This window comes from Ornithorhynchus anatinus, chromosome 20 (genome assembly GCF_004115215.2).
Source record: "Ornithorhynchus anatinus isolate Pmale09 chromosome 20, mOrnAna1.pri.v4, whole genome shotgun sequence".
NCBI classification, from domain to species: Eukaryota; Metazoa; Chordata; class Mammalia; order Monotremata; family Ornithorhynchidae; genus Ornithorhynchus; species Ornithorhynchus anatinus.
In genome coordinates, this window is record NC_041747.1 from 3,501,877 (window position 1) to 3,526,462 (window position 24,586).

The 24,586-nt window shown below is 43.7% G+C and overlaps 1 protein-coding gene across 1 annotated transcript in view; it reads left to right on the plus strand.

The window, feature by feature from the left end:
• Positions 1–944: 944 nt before the first annotated feature.
• RXFP2 (relaxin family peptide receptor 2) overlaps positions 945–24,586 on the plus strand; it is a 49,012-nt gene continuing 25,370 nt past the window's right edge. Inside the window, exons 1-4 of the mRNA XM_039915010.1 lie at positions 945–953; positions 18,843–18,987; positions 20,521–20,667; positions 21,501–21,578. Coding sequence (XP_039770944.1) covers positions 945–953; positions 18,843–18,987; positions 20,521–20,667; positions 21,501–21,578 — 379 coding nt within the window. The remainder of the gene's footprint in view (positions 954–18,842; positions 18,988–20,520; positions 20,668–21,500; positions 21,579–24,586) is intronic.

Here is a 24,586-nt window from a genome sequence, read left to right on the forward strand (position 1 = left end):
ACAGATGAGGGAACGGAGGCCCAGAGAAGTGAAGTGACTTGCCCAAAGTCACACAGCTGACAAGCGGCGGAGCTGGGATCAAGGGCTGGACTTAACGGCTTGCGGACATTAAGTCAATTAAGAGTGACTTTGTTCCCCCCGAATCCCTAAATGACAAATCTCTCTGCGGCAACTCCTTTGGACATCTGGAAGCCTTTGTGGATAATTTCAACACGCAAATCATAACGGGTTACTTGCGCCCTGGTTGGGCCCCTCCTTTATCAATTCTATCCATCGGTTCTTTCCACATGGCTCATATGGCCACCGTGGGCAGCCGGTGGAGGAAAATGGACATAGAAACAGAGCGTGGGCAAGAGGAAAGGCAGACCCCCCCCCCCATACATACACACACATACTCACTCCCACGAGGGATGTGGACACGTAGACAAAGCTTGAAGAAGGGGAAAGACAGACTCACAAGCACACGGGAAGGAAGTGGACACAAAGACACCGTGGAAAGAAGGGGAATAATGATAATAGTAATTATCGTAGGGCTTGTTAAGTGCTTTCTATGTGCCAAGCACTGTTCTAAGCAGTGGAGGAGTTGCAAGTCAGGTTGGACACGATCCCTGTCCCACTTGGGGCTCACACTCTTGATCCCCATTTTTACAGATGAGGTAACTGAGGACCAGAGAAGTTAAGTGACTCGCCCAAGGTCACGCAGCAGACAAGGGGCGGAGCCGGGATCAGAACCCACGTCCTCCGATTCCCAGGCCTGGGCTCTATCCATTAGATTAGAACCCAGCCGTCCTCTGCCCTCCGCTCCCGGTGTTCAGGTCTGGGGGCTCAGAAGCGACACCCGGGTTCCTGGGATACACTGGCTGTGGAGCAAGCGTGAGGGGGATGTCAGGAGTCACCCCTGAGAGACGCTCCAGGTCAGGTGATCTGGGACCTACTATCCCAAAATGGCGCAAGTATGAGGGTGTCACAATGAGCTGCATGCCCAATGCATCCCATGGGATGCCAACCTAATCGTGGTATTTGTCATGTGCTGTGTGCCAAGCACTGTACTAAGCCCTGGGGAAGATACAGTACAGTCCTGACATGGTCTTTGCCCCCTGTGAGGCTCTCAGTCTGAAGGGGAGGGAGAACAGGTACTGAATCCCCATTTTCAGATGAGAAAATTGTGGCACAGAGAGGTTGTCAGTTGCCCAAAGTCACACAGCAGGTAAATGGCAGAGCCCGGATCAGAACCCAGGTCTCCAGACTGATTGTGCATCCCTCTTTCTCTCATTAGAGACGGTCACTCTCCTTTTGCCCAGTTTCAATCAGAATAGAGTCTCCTTTCCCTACGGGAAACAGCAATGACTTTGGGGGATTTAACTCCATCCAACCTGAATGTGTTCTTCTCGCCTTTCTTCTTTTTTTTTTAAATTCCCCCTATAATTTCCTGCAATGCTAATAGGCTATAGAACGTTCAAGGATTTGGCAAACAATTAAGTGGACAAAAAGCACATTAAATGAGTCTTGAAAGGGCAAAAATCTTTCACTATATGTTCACGGAATGTAAAACTAAATAATTCAATGAGTAGGGCACATCCTTTAAGCTTCTTTTCAGTGTCACAGAACTAAAAACCAAATTAAATCATTTGGGAATAGAACTCTACTGCTCAAATTATTCCTTATTCAAATCCTGTTTTATTAGAAATATAGTCAGACAGGTGATAAGTCAAATGGTTTCAGTTAGCACACCCCCTTGCTTCTTTGATTATTTGCATGCACTGAAAATCGAGAGGGGCTTTCCATTTAAATTAAGTTGCTTATTGGAAGCATATAAATCTCTATGAGTTAATTATAAAGCATTTCTTTTCTGCTTTTTCAGAACTCCTAGCAAGAGACAGAGAACACAGAAGGAGGGAAGCAGCATGGCTTATTGGAAAGACCACAGGTCTGGGGTTCAGAGGATTTGGATCCTAATCCTGGCTCTGCCACTTGCCTGCTTTGTGACCTTGAGCAAATCACTTCAGTTCTCTATGCCTCAGTTTCCTCATTTGTTCTCCCACCCCCTTGGACTGTGAGCACCCTGTGGGACAGGGACCTGGGTTCTAATCCCATCTCCTTTGCTCGTCTGCTGTGTGACCTTGGGTAAGTCAACTTCTCTGTGGCTCAGCTACTTCATCTGCAAAATGGGGATTAAGACTGTGAGTCCCACGGGGGACATGGATTGTGTCCCACCTTGATTAACTCGTATCTACTTGAGGTCTTAGTACAGTACCTGGCATATAGAAAGGTTTACAAATGCCATTTTAAAAAAAGAGGAAAGAGAAAAGAGATGGAGAGAAAAGTGGAAAGTGAGGGAGGGAGAAGGGGCAAGATGTGGGGAGAGAAGAGGGGGAAAAATGAGAGATGACCTTTGTTTTCAAAAATACTGACATTGATGGTGAAATCTACTCACTGATAGGTGACTGAAGGGACCAATATCTAGCCAACTGTCCACCTCGTCAGAACAAATTCATCACTGTGCTGCCCACCGGCTCAAAGCTCATCAGCGTTCAGGTAAGTGCAAAATTTCAAATCCTTACAACAAATATTTTAAAATCACAATTATGAACTCATTAAAAAAATTATTACATCCCCCCTCCTGGCCCCACAAGTATACCTTCCAAAAAGCCTGCCCCAAATTGGGAAATACCAGAATTAACGGACTAATCCAGGGAAGAAGCGTTGTCAGTGAGGGGAGGTATGTCCTTCAGATAGAAATTAAAACTCTGGCATCAATTTGGATCTCTGGCAAAACCCCTGTGAGATCACAACCGGGAGATGTGGTGAAATTTTCCCATTTAGTCTTTCCCGGGTAAATCATGTCCTCAATAAATTAAATCTAATTCTACCAGTAATAAGCAACACTTTGGGGCCAATTCAATCCTCATACATAAATTCTTAACAGACTTTCCTGTGATTTGTTCATTTTTTATTATTCTTTGCTCCAGCCAAGAATCTTCTCAAATAAATTCCAAACTGAGCTGTGCTCTCCTTAAGCACTTTGGGATACTGCATTAACTCTTTCTAGGATGGCCAAGTGGAAAGACCAGGAGTCACGGATATTCAGTTCTAGTCTCCCCGGCTAGACTGTAAACACAATAAGAGCAGCTCTATTGTATTGTAGTCCCCAAATGGCTTAGTACAGGGCTTTGCTCACAGTAAGCGCTCAATAAATACCACGGATTGATTTGATCTCCAGAGAGGCCTGCTGCTCAGCTCCCGGGCCCTCAGGGACTTTCCATCAGCCCTTGGTCCAGCCCTCGACGGGTGAGAGACCAGCCAGCCTCCTCAACCTTGGCCTGGTGGATCGAACTCAGGCCTGGGAGTCAGAAGGAGCCGGGTTCCAATCCTGGCTCCGCCGTCCATCTGCTGGGTGACCTTGGGCAAGTCACTTAACATCTCTGTACCTCAGTTACCTCATCTGTAAAATGGGGATTATGACTGTGAGTCCCATATGGGACAGGGAATGTGCCCAATCTGCTCAGCTTGTATTCAATCATTCATTTGGATTTATTGAGCGCTTACTAGGCGCAGAGCACCGTACTAAGCGCTTGGAATGTACAATTCGGCAACAGATAGAGACAATCCCTGCCCGATAATGGGCTCCCAGTCCAAACAGGGCAGACAGACAACAAAACAAACCAAACCAAGTAGTTTGGCGTCAATAGCATCAAGATAAATAGAATCCTAAATATATACACATCATTAACAAAAGAGAGTGATAAATAATATACACAAATATGCACAAGTGCTGAGGGGAAGGGGGCAGAGCAGAGGGAGGGAACAGGGGGAATGGGGAGGGGAGGAGGAGCAGAGGGAAAGGGAGGGCTCAGTCTGGGAAGGCCTCCTGGAGGAGGTGAGCTTAGACTGTAAGCCCGTCGAAGGGCAGGCACCGTCTCTATCTGTTACCGATTTGTCCATTCCAAGCGCTTAGTATAGTGCTCTGCTCATAGTAAGCGCTCAATAAATACTATTGAATGAATTGAATGAAAGGAGGGCTTCGAAGAGGGTTAGTTTGGCGGATGTGAGGAGGGAGGGCGTTCGGCTCATTTACCGCTCATCCCACCTCCCCCTTTATTCTTAGATTCTGCGTCCCTTAGGCACCAGGGACTGGGTCTACTTCTCACCTTTCCAGGACGTGGCACTGAAGAGGTGCTTAATACAGTTCCTACTACTTATTAAACGCTGAAGACGTGAACAGCCAGAAATCTGCCGCCTTCTCACATCAATAATAATTTAAAGAGAGTGACATCTCGTGGTCATTTGCATTTAAAAATAATAAAGTGCAGCCTTACCTCTGAGCTAGCCCGGGCTCCAATAACTTCAAATCCACTACTACTAATAATAATAATGTTGGAATCTGTTAAGCGCTTACTATGTGATGAGCACTGTTTTAAGCGCTGGGGGAGATACAGGATCATCAGGTTGTCCCACACGAGGCTCACCAGCTTCATCCCCATTTTATTCATTCATTCAATAGTATTTATTGAGCGCTTACTATGTGCAGAGCACTGTACTAAGCACTTGGGATGAACAAGTCGGCAACAGATAGAGACAGTCCCTGCCGTTTGACGGGCTTACAGTCTAATCGGTCTAATCTAATTTTAATTTAATCTAATCTAATTACAGTCTAATCTAATTTTACAAAGGAGGAAACTGAGGCACCGAGAAGTTAAGCCACTTGTCCAAAGTCACACAGCTGACAGGTGGCGGAGCCGGGATTAGAACCCATGACCTCTGACTCCTGAGCCTGGGCTCTTTCCACTAAGCCACGCTGCTTCTCTGAGTGCTTCTCTAAGGGCCCGTCCGTCTCCTTAGTCCGTCCTTGAGGGCAGATATCTTGTCTACCAAATCAAACGCACTCTCCTAGGATCCCAGAGCTTAGTACAGTGCTTGGCACACGGTTAAAGCTCAACAAAAGCCAGCGATTGACCCATTTCCCGGACTCCTCTTCACCGTGACGAGAAATAGATTAGCAGAGGGAACCAGTGGGGTGACTCTGCTCCTGTTTCAAGCAGCCATGACTGCCCTTGCCCTTCTCCTCATCTTTTCCCTCTGATGTGCTTGCCCCAACTAGGTGCTCAGACATACCGTTGACTGATTGTCGATTAACAGCTACATACTTAAAATAAAACTCAGTACAAGAACTAAGGTATAGTGTTGAGTACTGAGAGTTTTTTCCACTGGGCTCCCGGACCGAGTGACACATTCTCTTTTCTACACCTTATTTTCCACTTTGGAAAGGCTTAGTGATGTTGGCTCTCCAAGGACTGAAATGGCTTTTGTCTCCTCATATCCAGGTGCTGTTCTCTTCATTCTTACTCTCCGATTGAAAATCTCACTTTTACTGGTTTGACCTTTTTTGAAAATTCAATGCACAGGATTTCCCACTTATTTTCAGCTCAAGGACACTTACACAGAGCAGGAAGTAACATAGGGTTTTTCTGTAGCAGCTGGCTCTCTCCTCTTAAGATCTTTACAAAACAACCTTTCCCAGATTTTTCCTATTCGGTGGAATGTTTTCAAGCCGTTTCTAGATATTTTGTCCTTTCCGAAGAATCGTTCTGACTCATGGTCCATAAATGGTTCTTCAGAATTGCATTTCCTTAAATCATTCTAGAAACTCACTTTCTTCTAGTGTGGTTTTACAAGTGTGTGAGGGGGAGAAGAAAAGTGAAAGCCGAGCAAGTGGGAATTAAAAGTGGGGGAAGTATAACGAGGGGACAGGAGGTATCGGTACAGAAAATTATAAAGAAAGGGGGTAGCCCTTATACTGTGTGCTGAGCGGTTCTAGTGACGTTGTTTTACAACATTGGCTTCGAAATCTAGTTTTGGAAGGAAACTGGCTGGAGAAAATAAGAAATGAACACGCATCTTTATCAGTGTTGTGATTTTCAAATCACCAGAAGCTAATCTGTGTCAGAGAGGTTTTAATTTTGACTGCCATTCTCAGTTCTGAATTCCAGCCTGGAAGTCCAAACCCCGTGTTCAAGTTAGCGCTTGACACAAAGAGACCATCAGAGGCCCCTGAGGCAGTGTGGCCTAGTGGATACAGCAGGGGTCTGGAAGTGAGAAGGACCTGGGTTCTAATCCAGGCTCTGTCACTTGCCTGCTGGGCAAGTCACTTCACTGGGCCTCAGTTACCTGATCTGTAAAATGGGGATTAGGACCAAGAGCCTTATGCGGGATAGGGACTGTGTCCAACCTAACTTAGTACTGTGCCTGGCACATAGTGCATAAATACCATAAAAAAAGGCACCGAATAGACACAAGGTGGGCTGGAAGAGCATTAGTTCCGGTCCTCAGCAGCTGGGTTGGCAGGATTTAAAGCCTGATGTTGGCAATGCACAAGTTTTCCAACAGCTTGAGGTTACGGGCTTGTTTTCTGTTTGTCTGTTTTGACACAGGCCTCGTCTCCGGCGGATGTTAAATCTTTAGGGAGAGCCTTTGGATGCTCCAACACCAAAGATATTTACCACAGAGAAGACTAAGCTTTTCTCCTCATCGGGGAGGGAGCTGAGCGGTACTAACTTATTTATAAGAAATTTATTCATTATATTAATGTCTGTCTCCCCATCTAGACTGCAAGCTGATTGTGGGCAGGGGCTGTGTCTACCAACTCCGTTATATTGTACTCTCCCAAGTGCTTAGTACAGCGCTGCGCACTCAGTAAAGTGCTCGATAAATAGCGCTGATTGATTATGAAGACGCCACCGTTACTTGGCCGAGCTGATGCTTTTATCCTCTACCTTACGTTCAGGCTCTCCAATTCCCCTTCCTAAGCACCGAGTCTCTCACCTAAATTATCCTTTAGAAATAAAAAATACACGTAGCCAGCGGGAAGTGCTGAACACCGCAAAGTGCATGCACAGAGATCATGTCAAGTTCTCACCTGAGTATTCTTTCCCAGGGCTTGGAGCAGGGTTCTGCACAGAGTTAGCTTATTGTGGGCAGCGAAGGTGTCTACCACCTCTGATGTATTGTGCTCTCCCGAGTGCTTACTACAGTGCTCTGCTCAGAGTAAGTGCTCAATAAATATGATTAATACTATTCCCGCCTTTTGATGTGCAGGACCATCGGTGGCCAAGGTGATCGGCCTACATTGAACTGGCGGGCGGTCATCCTTGGGAGCTGCTCTGATCTTTGCCACCAATAATAATACCAATAGCGGAATTTATTAAGCGCTGACTATATGCTAAGTAAGTTGTACTAAATGCTGGGGTGAATACATGCAAATTGGGTTGGACACAGACCCTGTCCCGCATGGGGCTCAGAGTCTTCATCCCCATTTTACAGATGAGGAAACAGACGGAGAGAAGTTAAGTGACTTGCCCAAAGTCACACAGCTGATAAAGGGCACAGCCGGAATTAGAACTCACGACCTTCTGACTCCCCAGCCCGTGCTCTTTCCACTGAGCCACGTTGCTTCCTGTTAGCCAGCTGTTTGTCAGGATTTTTGCTGGGCCCGTCCATCTCGAAGAACGCCCTTGGAGGAAGATCATCGATCAGAAATCTTCACTTCACACCCGATGGCAGGGCACCAGCAGGCCTGTCCCCATGGATGGATGGCAGGAACGCGGAGAACGAAAATGTAGGGGGAGCCCACGGTGAAGCTGAGCAGTAGTGGAGGCTGAGGGCAGCGTGGCTCAGAATAAGCGCTTAACAAATACCACCATTATTATGATTATTATGTCTGTCCCCCCACTTTACACTGTAAGACCCTTGTTGGCAGGGGATCTGACTGTTTATTGCCATAGTATCGTGGCTCAGTGGAAAGAGCACGGGCTTTGGAGTCAGGGCTCATGAGTTCGAATCCCAGCTCTGCCACTTGTCGGCTGTGTGACTGTGGGCAAGTCACTTAACTTCTCTGTGCCTCAGTTCCCTCAACTGTAAAATGGGGATTAAGATTGTGAGCCCCATGTGGGACAACCTGATTCCCCTATGTCTACCCCAGCGCTTAGAACAGTGCTCGGCACATAGTAAGCGCTTAATAAATACCAACATTATTATAGTATATTCTCCCAAGTGCTTAGGGAGAGTATGTGCAGAGCACTGTACTAAGCACTTGGAATGTACAGTTCGGCAACAGATAGAGACAGTTCATACCCATTGACGGGCTTACAGTCTAACCAAATAGGTAACTGAGGCCCCGAGAAGTGAAGTGACTTGCCCAAAGTCACACAGCTGGCAAGTGGCAGAGCGGGGATTAGAACCCATGACCTCTGACTCCCAAGCCCGGGCTCTTTCCACCAAGACATCAATACAAAGAAATAAAATTACGGCTATGTATGTACACATACACATGTTTGCGTGTGTAAATAGGTGTGTGTTTTTCTGCCTTTTCCTCTTTGCTGCTCTGTTGGCCTCTGCTTTCCGTGGCCTCCAATTTCCTCACCTCCACCCGAAGGAAGCCTCACCCTCTGTCCCACTTAGAGGTGTAGAGAAATCTGGCCACTTTATCCCTGTTGACAGAGCTCTTTGGTTTCGTCCATTTTGCCCAGCGGGTAAGGCCATCTGCCCATAAAATGATGCGCTGTTGGGGAGTAAAAATGGGAACGCATTGCATTTCTCTATTTTCTCAGTTTATTTAATATTGGACGGCCCTGTCGACGTGCAGCACTGCCATCTAGTGACCCGAGGACAAGGCAAGTGGTTGCTACTCCATCCAAATGCAATCCTAATCATCATCGTAATAATAATGTTGGTATTTGTTAAGCGCTTACTCTGTGCAGAGCACTGTTCTGAGCACTGGGGTAGAGGCAGGGTAATCAGGTTGTCCCACGTGAGGCTCCCGGTTAATCCCCATGTTCCAGATGAGGGAACTGAGGCCCAGAGAAGTTAATAATAATGTTGGTATTTGTTAAGCGCTTACTATGTGCAGAGCACTGTTCTAAGGGCTGGGGTAGAGACAGGGTAATCAGGTTGTCCCACGTGAGGCTCATAGTTAGTCCCCATTTTCCAGATGAGGGAACTGAGGCCCAGAGAAGTGAAGTGTCTTGCCCACAGTCACCCAGCTGACAAGTGGCAGAGCCAGGATTCGAACCCATGACCTCCGACTCCCAAGCCCGGCCTCTTTCCCCTGAGTCACGCTGCTTCTCTGATGATCATAAATTACAGTATTTCCTGAGTACTTACCATGTGCCAAGAACTGTACTAAGCACCAGGGTTGAGATCAGTGGCTGCAGGGCAAATTCCATCAACTACTCCAACCGTCCTTCCCATAAAAAAATCTTTCAGGCACAAAGATGATGCTACGGATGACAAGTTTCTCATCGGTGCACATGAGCGGGGCTGGTAAGAACAGCGTTTGATCGCATCGTGCACTCTAAGAATTATCCTGGCTGCACCGTTGCCTTGGCCTGGTTCTTTCTACGTTTCTGTCCTTGGGTCGATCTTCCCAAAGCCTCTACTTAAAGAAACTGGACGTTAGTGATCACCCGACACTGGCTGATCTGTTTTCTGTTTCTGCCTCCTATTTAATGAAAAGGTTTCACTGGTCTTTCCTTCACCTACCAGTATCTTAGCCACAAGGCAGCACAGAGGTGGAGTTCCTAAATGACTGGGCTGGGAAAGGAGAAGGGATGGGAAGGAAAGGGGAGGAGGAGGAGAAGAAAGGGAGACAAATCAGTATAAATAAATCAGTGTGCAGAGCTCTGAATTAAGAACTTGGGGTGGTAAATATAGTAGTGTTATGGAAGGCATTCATTCATTCAATTGTATTTATTGAGTGCTTACTGTGTGCAGAGCACTGTACTAAACGCTTGGGAAAGTACAATAAAGTCACCTATCTCCTCCAAGAGGTCTTCCCTGACTAAGCCTTCCTTCGGGAAGCTGCGTGGCTGGGAAGCAGCGTGGTTCAGTGGAAAGAGCCTGGGCTTCAGAGTCAGAGGTCATGGGTTCGACTCCCAGCCCTGCCACTTGTCAGCTGTGTGACTGTGGGCAAGTCACTTAACCTCTCTGTGCCTCAGTTACCTCATCTGGAAAATGGGGATTAACTGTGAGCCTCCCGTGGTACAACCTGATTCCCCTGTATCTACCCCAGGGCTTAGAACAGTGCTCTGCACATAGTAAGCACTTAAATACCAACATTATTATTCTTCTTCTCCCTCCCTTCTGTGTCACCCTGACTTGCTCCCTTTATTCATTCCTCCTTCCCAGCCCCACAGCACTTGTGTACATATCTCTAATTTATCTATTTATGTTAATGCCTGTCTCCCCATCTAGACGGTAAACTCCCTGTGGTTGGGAAACGAGTCAGTTTAGTCTTACACTGTACTCTCTCAAGAGCTTAGTACAGTGTTCTGCACACAGTAAGTACTCAGTAATTATAATTGACTGGATAGTGGCACTCTATAAAACCTGCAATCTACAAAATAGAAACTGAATCCAAAAAAGCTGATTTACATTCAATCCCTCCTACGGTGATTTTGGAGGCGAGGAAGCTGACAGAGAAGCATTTAGTTTTGTTCTGGCAAGAACAGAGATAGAAATGAGCAGCTGACTTTGACCGTATATCTGATGATATTTTTTTCACAGTGGGTCAATATCTCATTTTGGGTGGTTTGGAAATTTTTGGAGATGGCAGTGTTCATTTAAGTGGGGGCGGAGGGGTAAGCACTTTATGGGCAGCGATGTGCCTGCTTATTCAGTTTTACTCTTTAAAGCTGAGTGCTCTGCACGTAGTAACTGCTCCATAAATACGATTGATTGATTTGATTGTGGACAGAATATAGTAAATTTAGCTTCCCTTTTCCTGGACTTTCAACCGATAGATCGCAAAAATGAAGAGCTGGGGTACAAGACAGATCCAATTAAGGTTTGCTGAGGTAGATTGCTATCCTCAAATGTCACAATGGGTCTCTTCTCCTGAAATTTAGCATTAATAATAATAGTGGTATTGGTTAAGCACTTACTATGAGTAAGCGCTGGGGGTGGGGATACGAGGTGATCAGGTTGTCCCACGTGGGGATCACAGTTTTAATCCCCATTTTACAGATGAGGGAACTGAGGGCCAGAGAAGTGAAGTGACTTGCCCAAAGTCACAGAGCTGGCAAGAGGCAGAGCTGGGATTAGAACCCATGACCTCCGACTCCTAAGCCCGGGCTCTTTCCACTGAGCCACGCTGCTTCTCATTACAGCCAGAGAGGGATTGGCTCCTTGATGTGAAATACTGATAGTGTTTTAACGATTTGGAATAGGCACGCTGAGCGACTTTGTTCCGTACCAAAAGCCCTCATTTTTAATATTGAAAATTAATATATTTTAGAGCCTTCATTTTAGTGACAGGAAGAATGTGCGAGCCAGTGCTAAAAGAAGCTAGATGCCCTGTGGGTGGAAACCTGGTCTGGTTTATACTTCATAGTCTGATTTGTATTCCCAACATTTGTCACATTTCTGCAAGAAGAAGAAATATTGCAAGATGTAATTGTATTTGAAGTCTTAAAAAAACTAAAAATGAAGGAATGGGCTGGGAAATCAGGACCATATGCTTCCTTTCTCTTTTTCATAATTATAAGGCCAATAGTGAATTTTTATATTTTTGGCAAAGTGCAAATCTGGTTTATTTATATCCTAGTTATTCATGTTGATGTAAACCTAAATTGGCCCTCACACTAAAAAGAAAAACACTGAATGCTTAAACTCTTATCTACTCTCTGATCATCAAATGCTAGGGATCTCTGTGTTCATCCATCTTCCCTCTCCATCGTGAGTTCTTTAGCAGAAGTTAAAAATTCCACCTGGGAGAAATTACAGTGAATTTCAAAAGGCAAACACCCTTTCAGCTGAACTTCAGAGAAACATTTCTAGATCTCAGTCAACACTAGTTCGTATTCACTGCTGCATGTCCTCCTCCTCGGGTAGTTTCCCCGGGCTGTGAACGGCCCTTAAATTGGGTGTTTCAAATTCCCTTCCATCTCATGATAGAATCCCCCAGGTGAAATTAAACAGCTCCCGGCAGCCATGCTACAATTTCAAGCACTAGTATTTACTCAGCACCTGGACACAGAGCACTTGGGAGTGTACAACAGACATATTCTCTGCCCACGGTGAGCTTACAGTCTACAGCGGGAGACAGACACTAATATAAATACAATTACAGATATGGGCATAAGTGCTGTGGGTCTAGGAAGGGAGATGAATAAAGGGAGCAAATTAGAGTGTTGCAGAAGGAAGTGGGACAAAAGGAAAGGAGGGCTTAGTCAGGAAGGCCCCTTGGAGGAGATGTGCCATCAATAAGGCTTTGAAGGGGGCGGCGGGGGGTGGGAGGGGTAATTGTCTGTCGGATATGAGGAGGGAGGACATTCCAGGCCAGAGGCAGGATGCGGGCAAGGGGTTGGGCGGCGAGAGAGACGAGATCGAGGTACAGTAAGAAGGTTGGCATCAGAAGGTGAACTTTATTCTGGAAATAATTCTGGAGTTGGTATAAGGGAGGGTGGAGAAGGTAGGATGAGGGATTTCACGATAAAGCCATTTTCCCATTACTCCTTTATTAGGAAACAGATTTAAATAGAGCACTTTAATATCTGTACTTCAAACTGAAATAGGCTCTTATGGGGTACAGTTTGGGAGATTGTTTCCATTTTTTGATATCCATGTAATGCCTCTAAAGCCATCTGTTCTGGAAGTGCTAACATTTCCAAAGAGCATTGCTAACTGACCAGATGCCCGCCTTGGCCAAGCTTCAATACAAATGATGGAAAATGAGTTGAGGCTGAGATTTTTATTTCCAAAAAAAATTCGGGGTTTGGTTCCCCGTGTTTCCTACTATGTCACACAGCTCCCTAAGGGAGTATGTTTTGGGGGTGGTTTTTCATCTTAAAAACACATCATCCTAGAGCTTCTGTTAACTCCTTCTGGCTTTGGGGGCACTGGGTGGTCAGCTCCTAAACAGCCGTACTAGGCAATATGCGAAAGCGTTCAAGAAGTCATCTTAATCTAGAAGGCTTAATCTAGATGCTTTCTAGAAGGCAGGGTCCTTATTTAATTCTCCCCCTCTAAACAGGGTCTAGATTAAGCCTTCTTTCCCCCAGCTCCCTCTCCCTTCTGCATCATCCATGAACTTGGATCTGTGACCTTTGGGTATTTGATATTTGTCCCCTCCTCAACCCCACAGCAACTATGTACGTATCTATAAATCATTTATTTAATGTCTGTCTCCCCCTCTAGACTGTAACCTTGATTCTATTTATTGCTATTGTTCTTGTCTGTCCATCTCCCCCGATTAGACTGTAAGCCCAAAGGGCAGGGATTGTCTCTGTCACTGATTTGTACATTCCAAGCACTTAGTACAGTGCTCTGCACATAGTAAGCGCTCAATAAATACTATTGAATGAATAACCTCATTTGGGCAAGGAATGGGTCCACCAACTCTGTCGTATTGTACTCCCCTAAGTGCTTAGTAAAGTGATCTGCACATAGAAACCGCTCAATGATACTATTGATGATGAAGTATTGAAATAGAAGTTGAGAAAGATCACAGAAGTGGTATAAGGAACTCAATTTTATTTTGAACAAATAGTCTCGAAGTTCTGGCTACCCACAGCAAAACCCGTCCCTATTGCTTTGCAACCTTATTACAAAGAACCCATCCAATTTGGAACTTGCCAAATTGTCCCAATTAACTAAGTATCTTACTCATTGATGTGGGTTCAGTCAAATGAATCACCAAGCTGCTTCTCTCTCAAAAGGAGAGTATTGAAATAACACTGTCACTTGTGATGAAAGAAAATTGCAATCCATTTTGCCTTTTCTTCGAAATGACACTTTTTATCTTGACTTTGCTTCATCAAGGAGCAAAAAAGTGTTTCTGGCCTTTGGTTGTATATTATTTCTGTGTGAATGCTCAAATGATCACTGACATTTTATTCCATCACTTTACTCCTAATTATACTCCCATGTTTTAGGCTGAACTAATTTTTCTCCTTGGTGATTTTATATATAAAAAACTCAGGCAGACTCCTTCACTGAGCAAAGGTTGTTCAAGTTTAGACCACTGGATTTTTTAACCTTTCTTCCAAAGTCCACTGGTCAATTAATTCTAATGTCTACCATGACTTCCATCTTTAGGTATTTTCTTTAAAGGCCCTTCTTCATCTCTCTCTCTATCATTTTCCTCTCTCATTACACCTCAGCTTTCACTTTGTTCTTCTCATGCTGATCTATTCACTTCTGCTCTCCCCCATCTTCAAAACCCTTCTGAAAGAACACCTCCTCTAGGAAGTCTTCCCTGACTAATTTCTCTTTCCTCAAGGTTACAACCCCCAAATGGCCATTTCAGCACTTTTGCACCAGTTATGCACTTGTGTACTCACCATCACAATTTAAGAACTAACTCGCGTACCAATCCACTTCTTCCTCCTACCTGTAAATTATATCCGAATCTCACCGTCCATGTACACTGAAAATTCCTTGAGGGCAGGGATTATCATCACTGCTTTATTGATCTCTCCTAAGCACTTAGTAAACACTGTTCTGCCCACAGTCATTCGTATAATATTAAGCATTCTTCTCTTAAGTACAATAGCTTGTCTATTTTAGTTACCTGGACAATAGGAGAGTACAATACAGTTAGGAGAGTACAGTACAGTGAGTAGATATGAGCTCCCCTAAAGGAGTGCTAAAGTGCTTAGTACAGTGTTCGGCACCAAGTAAACACTTGATATGGCTTAGTGGATAAAGTCCAGGCCTGGAAGTCAAGAAGGGTCTGGGTTCTAATCCCGGATCTGCCGCATGTCTGCTGGGTGACCCTGGGCAAGTCACTTTGCTTCCTCTGGGCCTCAGTTACCTCATCTGCAAATTGAGCAATGGTGTGAGCTCCATGTGGGACAGGGACTGCATTCCTCCTGATTAAACTGTATCTTAATAAGTGCCATCATTATTCTAATTATTCTATTATAAAAAATAATATTCTCAAGAACATCGATTGGAGAACGAGTCTACCAACTCTGTTACAGTGCACTTTCCCAAGAGCTTAGAGCGCTTTGCACACAGTAAGTGCTCAATAAATCCGAATGATTCAAGTCATAGGACATGAGCCTAAGTGCACAGTATCACTGCCAAATTGAATCCCTGAAGGGAAAAATTTTGACTTTTGAAAATACAAAATATGTGGTTCCATGGAAACATGTATTCATCCTCTAGAACCAGATTTGAACAATCATACTTTTTAGGTATTTTATTAATTGTTTTAAAGAGAGTCCGGATCTGGGATACTGAAAATACTAGCAGACATGGAAAATGATGTGGCAGTCTACACCTTGGGATAGCTGTAAAATATTTTAGAATCCTTCTAAAATAAATCTGTACTGAGCAATTTGAAATTTTACCTTTCTGAGCCAATGCATTTAAATTACAAACTAAATACTGAGCAGGAGGTTTCTCAACTACATTTGAAATTACTTATTTTGATGTCTGAAAACCATACCCACTATTTTGATGACAGAACAATTGAGTATAAATTTTTAAGAGCTCCTTGGGAGAACTTGAACATAAAAACTGAAGAGCAATAAAGATCGAAGATACACTGTTGAGGAAAGAGAGAAAAAAAGTCCTCAGAAGTATTAAAAACAACACCCTTTGCCAAAAATAAATCTCCATGCTGTCAGAGATACAAGAAAGGGGTTAAAAATGTAGGAAAAGGAGATAAATCTCTAGTTTTTAAATAAGGTGCCTGTGGATTGGAGATTGTTGTAAAATATTTCATGAACACTTTGCTATTTCTATGTAAGGAAATCACACTAGTACACTAAATTCTGGATAAAGTTTTTGCTGATTCAAATCAATCTGGGACCCACATATTACTGAAATGTGAAAAGCAAAATAAAATGAGGGGGCTCACTGGAGCACAACTCTTGTAGTAGGTGTGTGTGTGTGTGTGTTGTGTGAAGAGACGATTAGACGTATTTTCACTTCAGGCGTGCCTCTGCAGTTTATCCATTCTTTTCTACCTAACATTGTTATGACAGAGTTGATAACTGCTCTGTACACACTGAGCACTCAATAAATATGATTGAAATGGTGCAACAATGCAGCAGAGAAAAAAATATGGGGGCTTGCAAGCTCTTTATTAGGATCTAAATTATTATTAATATTATTATATCTGTTTTTTATTTGTTAAGTGTTTACTATGTGATAGGCACCGTACTTTACCCGGGGGTGGATACAGGAAAATCAGGTTGGACATGGTCCCTGTCCTAACATGGTGCTCACGGTCTCAACCCCCAGTTTACAGATAAGGTAATTGAGGCACAGAGAAGAAGTGACTTGCCCAACGTCCCACAGCAGACATGCGATGGATCTGGAATTAGAACCCATGACCTGACTCCTAGGCCGGTGCTCTATCCATAAGGCCGTACCCTGTACCAGTCCAAGTTGAGAGAGTATGTTTTTCATCGCACAGTCATTGAAGAAAATCTCACTCAACCTCATACCAAAGTTCTGTGGGGCTTCCTACAGACCCAAGTATTTGGTCTCCATCAACAAACCAAAAGGATTTAAAAATGATCCTTTCGATTCTCCACAGATGTTATCCAGTGAACATCTTGAGCTGTATTTAAGTTGTGAAAACTAAGTGATTTTTCAAATGTTCAGATTTACTTGCACCAACTGGAAACAGAGATAAAAATTATCCTTCTTTCCAAAGTCCAGACATTTACTGAAGTAGTCACGTAAAACCAGTTTAAAACATTCCATAAAAGTTTGCCCACAAGGAATGGATACAGATAAAGACTGCTACTAAACAGGTAGGATAATAGTGCGGTACGGTATGTACTTTCTGCTCTTCAAGTCCACAAAAAGGTATCCGAGAATATTTACGTGAGAACTGAGTTTAATTCAGCGATTGCCTTTTTATTTTGAACATTTTAAATCAGTAAAATGTACTCCAATCCCTTGTCAAAGCTAGCCAGTGTTAATTTACTACATAGTTAGGAATCCATATCTCAATTAAAGCTTCAGACTGCAGGTTTGGACTCCAGATGAGAGCCAACGGGACTCCAGGCTTTTGAATTTGAATTACCGCGCAAAGATTTTGGGGAGGGTGAACTCGCTTCTCCCTTGCTCCAACACACCATCCTGTTGCTCTTCAAACAGTCACCAAGAAGCTAATGGCCCAAATTGCGGCTTGAGTAAGGGGAGCAAATTGATCTGTGACAAGACAGCATCTCTGTCAGCGCTGGGGCCTTGCTGGCCATGAGCATGCTCAGAAGCGATGGCCAGGCAGACACTTTACTATTTCAGAGTAGCATCTAAACTATCTCGTAGTTTAACTCACTTGCCGTGAACATCACTCTCTATAGCGCTCACCAGCCTTGGATTCTGCAATGCTGCTTCTGCTTCATTTGGTCACTTTGTTCGAGGTCAGAGGTAAGACCTACTTAATGCAGAAATGAAAAGAAATAGAACACACCAAAGCATTTTCTACGCTTTTCGATTTTAGGTTTTAAAATGGACAGGACGGCCTCTGTCGATTGGAAAAGAAAGCATGCTTGTGTGATTAATATCATTTTCTTACCTAAGCCTGCAGGGCTATTTCAAATTGGTATTTCTTATGGTAGGAAATTTTAAATAAAATCATCTTGTTAAAGGGGTATTTGGATAAATCAGTTTCTTCATCATGAAATGGACTTGACATTTTGTCTAACAAAAGTGTATATTATTGTCTTTATTCTACATATTTTTTCATTATATTTAATGAAAAACACAGAACTAAAAAGGTGTCAGGACCCCAGAAATGTAATTTGTCTTTATTGGTTAACCTAAATTAAATACTGTATTTGAAAACAGAAACACCTACTTGTCTTTCTTTAGCTTTTGTTTTTACTATTCATACACAATTTCCGTTTTTCCATCATAACAAAAATCAGACATTGCAAATTTCCAAATGGAGGCATAGAAATCTTTCCTGAAAGATTTCCTGAGAGACAAGTGAATTTTTTTTTTTCCTTTTGGAGACTGACGCTAGCTAGGTAAATAACCTTTTTGGGAATTGTAGACAAAAAAGTCACAGATTATTTAATTCCACTTTTCAGGGGATCCACAGATGTAATGGACATTGCTGATTAGAGGAGTTTGATAAAGCAGAGTTTTGGGGGACAAACTTCTGAATACAGGAAAAAGATTTTCTGAAAAATTGTTATCAAGTGTTTTGTGTTGAAGAATAGTCTCACATTTCACTAATGCCAAATACTTTTATCTTGAAATGTTTTTACATTCCTGTTTTGAAAACCTTATTAGTAAACTGCACTGTTAATGTATTTTAGCTTTAACAATATACCTGAGGAAGTTTTCTTGTTTGATTTTTATGAAGAAGCGCCTTGCCTAGAGAGAATGTGAAGTTGCATCTTTTTTAATTCCTCCAAACAAAAAGGCAGGAGGAGTACAATTTTTTACACCTGAGTTTTACTGCAAAAGTTTATATTCTTAAATATTTAATATTCATATATAAGAATTCCATTAAGCAGTCTATTTAGTCAAGAACAGATAAAAAGAGTATAATAAAGGATTGATTATCTTTATCAGTAATATCACCTCAGACCCGGGATTGTACATTTAATTTGCTAAAGGTTAACAAAAATGACACAATGATGGGATTTAATTTTATGTAGTCTCTACGGGAAGTTAGTTTTTTTACAATTGCAAAATAGATTTTAACCAAAAAGCAACATTTTAGTTTGTGTTTCTTTGCTGTGTGAAAATTCCAGAATATTTAAATAGTTTGTGTTTTAAAAATCCTTATGGGAAATTTTAATTTTCCACGGAAATTTAAGGAACCATCCCCCCCAAAACCCCCCGCAAACTACCTTGCATACTTGTCATTTCAGAGACTCTCCGATAAGTCTGAAGGAACAAGTGACTTCTTGCGTATTGCACGAGTAGCTGTTTTTAGTTTAAGACTATTCTCCACCATGCAGAAATTGTATTTAATGGTCCTGCTGGAAAATCGCAGCTCCAACTACTCTGGGGAGAGTTTGTGTTTGATTTTAAATTCAGGTCTTCACACCACAAAGTGAAGTGAGGGGTTGGCCATGATTTGCTCTATTTTAGAGCTAATATTCTGGGTTTGGTTGAAACTGTCCTTGCCTTTCTCCAAGACATCTTGGACTGGCCCCCCAGAATGTCTGTAAAATCACCAACACAGACTACTAATATTAACAGAATCTCTTGGAACTCCTGCTGACTCTGGGGTAGCACTTTTTTTACCTTGATCACAAGATTCCCAAGTCACCATGGCATCTTATTAAGTGGAACAATTATTTAAGTAGGACTATAGGTATAACCAGAAAAAAACAACAACAACTAGACAGGGTGTCTATGGAAAACTTCCAAATCATAGCAAGCTGATTTGGGTTACAATCACTACTGGATTTTGAATACTTTGTTTCTCTAGAGAAAACGGCATTAAAGAGTCCACATTCAGAAGTAGTATTCTACTGCCCTCCAATGGCTCAAAGAAAGGCTCGGTTTTGTAGAGCTATCAAAGGGTAGCCAAATGAAAAAACAGTCATTTTTGATGCTGGGCTCAGTGTTCCAATTTTAATTTACTAATTTATTTCTTTTTACATCGAGGGGCTTCAGGTGATTGGGAATCCAGAACGGGGAGAGAGAGGAGATGGAGACAAAGCAAATTATTTTAGTCTCACCCAGCAACTTCCAGGTTGCCAGTAGTTATGAAAAGCTATTTTGCCACAGTGTTGGTATAATGGAGAGAACAAACTAGCAACACTGCTGGAAAAGATGCTCGTCTGTATCAGAATTGGCACGGAACTAAGTCATTAAGATATTTGAAGACCTAGGGGTTCGAGTCCTGGTCTCCCGACTTCCTCCGCTATCCACATGTAAAAATCTAACTTTGCCTCTGATGAATAAAACCCAAAACAAATACAGTTTATGGATCTGTTGCATTAACTTATTTCCAAGGTATCCACAAGAGCTAGCAAATTCTCACGTAGCTAAAACCAATAGTTTTGAGCAATTGCATCTTTTAAGAACACAGTGGTCTACTTTGACTTGTGTAGTCACAATTTCTCCCGCTCTGGTTTGTAAGCCCCTTATGGGAACAAAATGTGTCTGCCAACTCTCTTGTATTGTATGTCCCACACACTTTGTACAATGCTCTGCATAAAAGTTAGCACTCAGTACATGCCACTGACTGAAGTGAAAGTAAATAAGGTTGTGATGGTTTCCTTGGCAATAGGCAGGGTCACAGGACTAATGATCCAGGTTAGAAGTGACAAAGGCAGGAGCAGAAGGGTGATTGCCCAGACTCCGATATTAGGGAATCCTAATTTAACCATCCAAATCGGTTGTCCAACGTTTAGGTAGTTTATTCCTCATTGGCAAAGAAATTAGAGTTAAAAATCTAGGTTTGGTTTACATTTTTCAGTTTGCCTTTCTCCAGAGCCCCAAATCATCTCGGACCGGCTCAGAGTTCCCGAAATGTCTGTGAATCATCAACGTAGACTTCGAATATTAATCCCCGACTTCCCCTTGTGTCCCTAGAGTCTACACCGTCTGAACGTGACTCAGTTGGTTCTGGATGCCGAAAAGGGTATTTTCCATGTGGAAACCTCACAACATGCCTACCCCGAGGCTTTCACTGCGATGGTGTGGACGATTGTGGAAATGGGGCTGATGAAGAAAATTGTGGTATTTTCGGCAATGAGCGTTTACTAATTTATTTTTACATTGAGGGGTTTCAGGTGATTGGGAACCAGGAATAGGAAGAGAGAGGAGATGGTGGAGGCAAAGCAACTCTTCTCAGCCTTCCACTCTTGGATTAAAAAAGAGAAAAATCAGGTTTGGTATTTGAGAAGAGGCTTTAAAATCTTCAGATCAATATCTAGGGGAAAGAGCATGGGAGTTGGAGCCAGGAAGCCTGGGTTCTGGTCTCAGCTTGGCCACTGGCCTGCTGTGTGACCTTGTTTAAAAAGTCCTTCACCTCTTTGGCTCTCGGGTTCCTCATCTGTAAAATGGGGATAAGATATTGCCCTCCTTGGATCCGTGCTGATCTTGGGTCCATCACTGAGAAGACAGTGACACTGTGCAAACCACTGTCACTATCATTTCTCTAATACTCTTCGGGAGTCAGAGAAACTGGGTTCTAATCCCAACCTCACCACTTGTCTGCTCTGTGACCTTGGGCAAATCACTTCACTGTGTCTCAGTTACCTCATCTGTAAATTGGGGATTATGACTGAATCCCATGTGGGAAATGGACTGTATCCAACCTGGTTATCTTCTACCACAGTGTTTAGCACCGTGCCTAGCACATAGTAAGCAATTAACTACCATGAGCCATCCCCACCCCAACCCCCCACATCCAAGCATTTAATACACAGCGTTGCACCCAGCAGGTTCTCGGACACCATTTGTATGACTAAAATCTCCAGACTGACACTCAATCGTCATTCCTCCTTTGGGAGACACCTCAATCATCATCAGTCATCCCCGTACCGTAAACGTCCTACTCTATTTCATAGGTGACAACAGTGGATGGGCCAATATCTTTGACACGCTTCATGGAAAGCCTAATGACCAGGAATTCACCCAGGAGTGCTGTAAGTAGTATTGGATCCAAGGTAACATTACTTGGTCCATCTGTGTTTTGCTGAGCATCACTAGCCTTTAGCATGCAGGCTAAATGCTGGGGGAGATACTCTATAGTCTTTTGGGATAATAGGCCCCATCCAATGTGGGGTTCACAGTCTAAAAACGGAAGAAGAGCAGGTTTTTAACCCCTATATTACAGATGAAACTGAGGCATGGAGAGATTACATGATTTGTTCAAGGTCACAGCAGGAAAGAAGCAGAGCTGGGACTAAAACCTGACTCTTTACTCCCATGAACCTCCCACTGGTCTAGTGGATAGAGCACAGGCCTGGGAGTCAGAAGGATCCAGGTTCTAATCCTAGCTTGACTACTCATCTGCTGTGTGACTTTAGGCAGGTCCCTTCACTTCTCTGTGCTTCAGCTACCTCATCTGTAAAATGGGATTAAGATTGTGAGCCCCATGTGGGAGAGGGACTGCGTCCAACCCGATTTGCTTGTATACTAAGGGCTGGGGTGGAGAGTGCCTGGCTCATAGTAAATGCTTAACAAATGCCACAGTTATTAATAGACCACACTGTCTTTGGACAACACCATTGGATTGTACATATTTAATGGTGTTCGAGTGCTTACCTGTGTGCAGACCACCACACTAAAGGCTCGAGAGAGAGTACAAAAGATTAGAGTTAGTGGACATGACGCCTACTCACAAGGAGCTTACAGATTGGGTCCATTGCTGAAGTCACAGCTTTCCTATCAACTCACAAAAGTGGGGGTGGGAGTGTGTGTGTGTGGGGGGGTCCCCAACACTGAGGGAGGCCTTGAAGAGAGGCATAACCAGACCAAACCAAACAGAAAAGCATAGCTCAGGATGGGTTCTAATTCAGATCATCAGATAGGACAGAGCCTGCCAAAATGCCCCATTTAACTGCCCTTCGGGACCCAATGCCAGATGCTACAATCGAAGCAAATGAAACTAATGATTCCGGTCGGGGAGAAATTTCAGGGCTCCTAATTTAGTTCCACGCCATCTCGATGCACATTTGAATCCCTTTTTCTGCATATCTAAAATGATGAGCCAAAGGTATGTGGACAGATTTTACAGAAGTGGTGTTTTTTACAGGGTAATCTGGAGATGGCTTGTCTTTCAGAATACTTTGCACACAGTAAGCGCTCAGTACATAGAAATGAAATGCGACTGAATTCAGTGGGCCTAAATTACAAACTGCTCAAATCCCGATCCCGCAGTGGGGGGAGAAGAGAGGCCCCCCCCCAACCCCAAATGTCCTTAGAGAAGCAGCATAGCTCAGTGGAAAGAGCCCGGGCTTGGGAGTCAGGTTATGGGTTCGAATTCCTGCTCTGCCACTTGTCAGCTATGTGACTGTGGGCAAGTCAATTCACTTCTCTGTGCCTCAGTTCCCTCATCTGTAAAATGGGGATGAAGCTTGTGAGCCTCACGTGGGACAACCTGATTACCCTGTATCTACCACAGCACTTAGAACAATGCTCTGCACATAGTAAGCGCTTAACAGATACCAACATTATTATTAACTTTTGTGTATTGTAATTGTGTATTAACTTCTCAGTTCCCTCATCTGTAAAATGGGGATTAAGACTGAGCCCCACGTGGGACAACCTAGTCACCTTTTCCCCCCGCCCCCCCAGCACTTAGAACAGTGCTTTGCACATAGTAAGCACTTAACAAATACCATCATTATTAGTGAATAGTGACACAGGCCTGGAAGTCAGAAGGACCTGGGTTCTCACGCTGGCTCCATCACTCATCTGCCGGGTGACCTTGGGCAAGTCACTTCTCTGGGCCTCGGTTACCTCATCCGCAAAATGGGGATTAAGACTGTGAGCCCCATGTGGGATAGGGACTGTGTCCAACTTGATTAACCTGCCTCGACCCCAGCTCTTAGAGACAATGCCTGGCACATATTAAGGGCTTAACACACACCATAAAAAAAATAAAAGGGCCCCGCCTCCAGGCATGTGAATACTAAGCCATCTTGGGCAGAGAAAGGGTTGTGTTTGGGAGAGAACAATAGAAGCCAAATCCACGTGGAAAGAGGCCATCTATCCCGCCTCTCCACGTGGCCACAGCTGGGGAGCTTTGAGAGTGACTCCCACCCCCCCTTCCCAGACTGTTTCACCTGCCCTATGCCAAGATTAGCCACCCTAAACACACTCCCTTCACAATCGCCCGAGATAGCGTCTCCTCGGCCTCGCCCACACAAATCAATTGTATTTACTTTGAGCAGAGCGCTGTACTAAGCCAGACTGCTTGATAATAATAATGGTGGTATTTGTTAAGCGCTTACTATGTGCAAAGCACTGTTCTAAGCGCTGGGGGATAGAAGGTGATCAGGTTGCCCCACGTGGGGCTCACAGTCTTAATCCCCATTTTACAGATGAGGTCACTGAGGCACAGAGAAGTTAAGTCTCTTGCCCAAAGTCGAAGCCATGACCTCTGACTCCCAAGCCCGGGCTCTTTCCACTGAGCCACGCTGCTTCTTTCTTTGTTTTGTTCTGTTTTGCTTTGCTGTCTGTCTCCCCCTTTTAGATTGTTAGCCCGTCTTTGGGCAAAGATTGTCTCTATCCGTTGCCCAATTGTCCATTCCAAGCGCTTAGTACAGTGCCCTGCACATAAGTGCTCAATAAATACTATTGAACGAATGAATACTAAGCGCTTCAATTGATACAACAGTTGATAGACATGTTCCCTTCCCTGCCCACAGTAAGCTTACAATCTATATTTAATATAAATTATAGCTATGTACATAAGTGCTGTGGGGCTGAGGGAGGGGTGACTAAAGGCCATAATTCCAACTGGCACTAGGCCAATATCTGCCCTCCTCCTGCATTTTCTTACACTCAGCCTCACTTCCCCCTCCCCAAAGATGCAATATATTCAGGAGGTTCCACTAACTGGACCTCCCCACACTGGGGTTGAGGAAATGCCTCTTACCTTATAATATGACCCCCCCACCCCCCCAAAACACACACACATACTTCC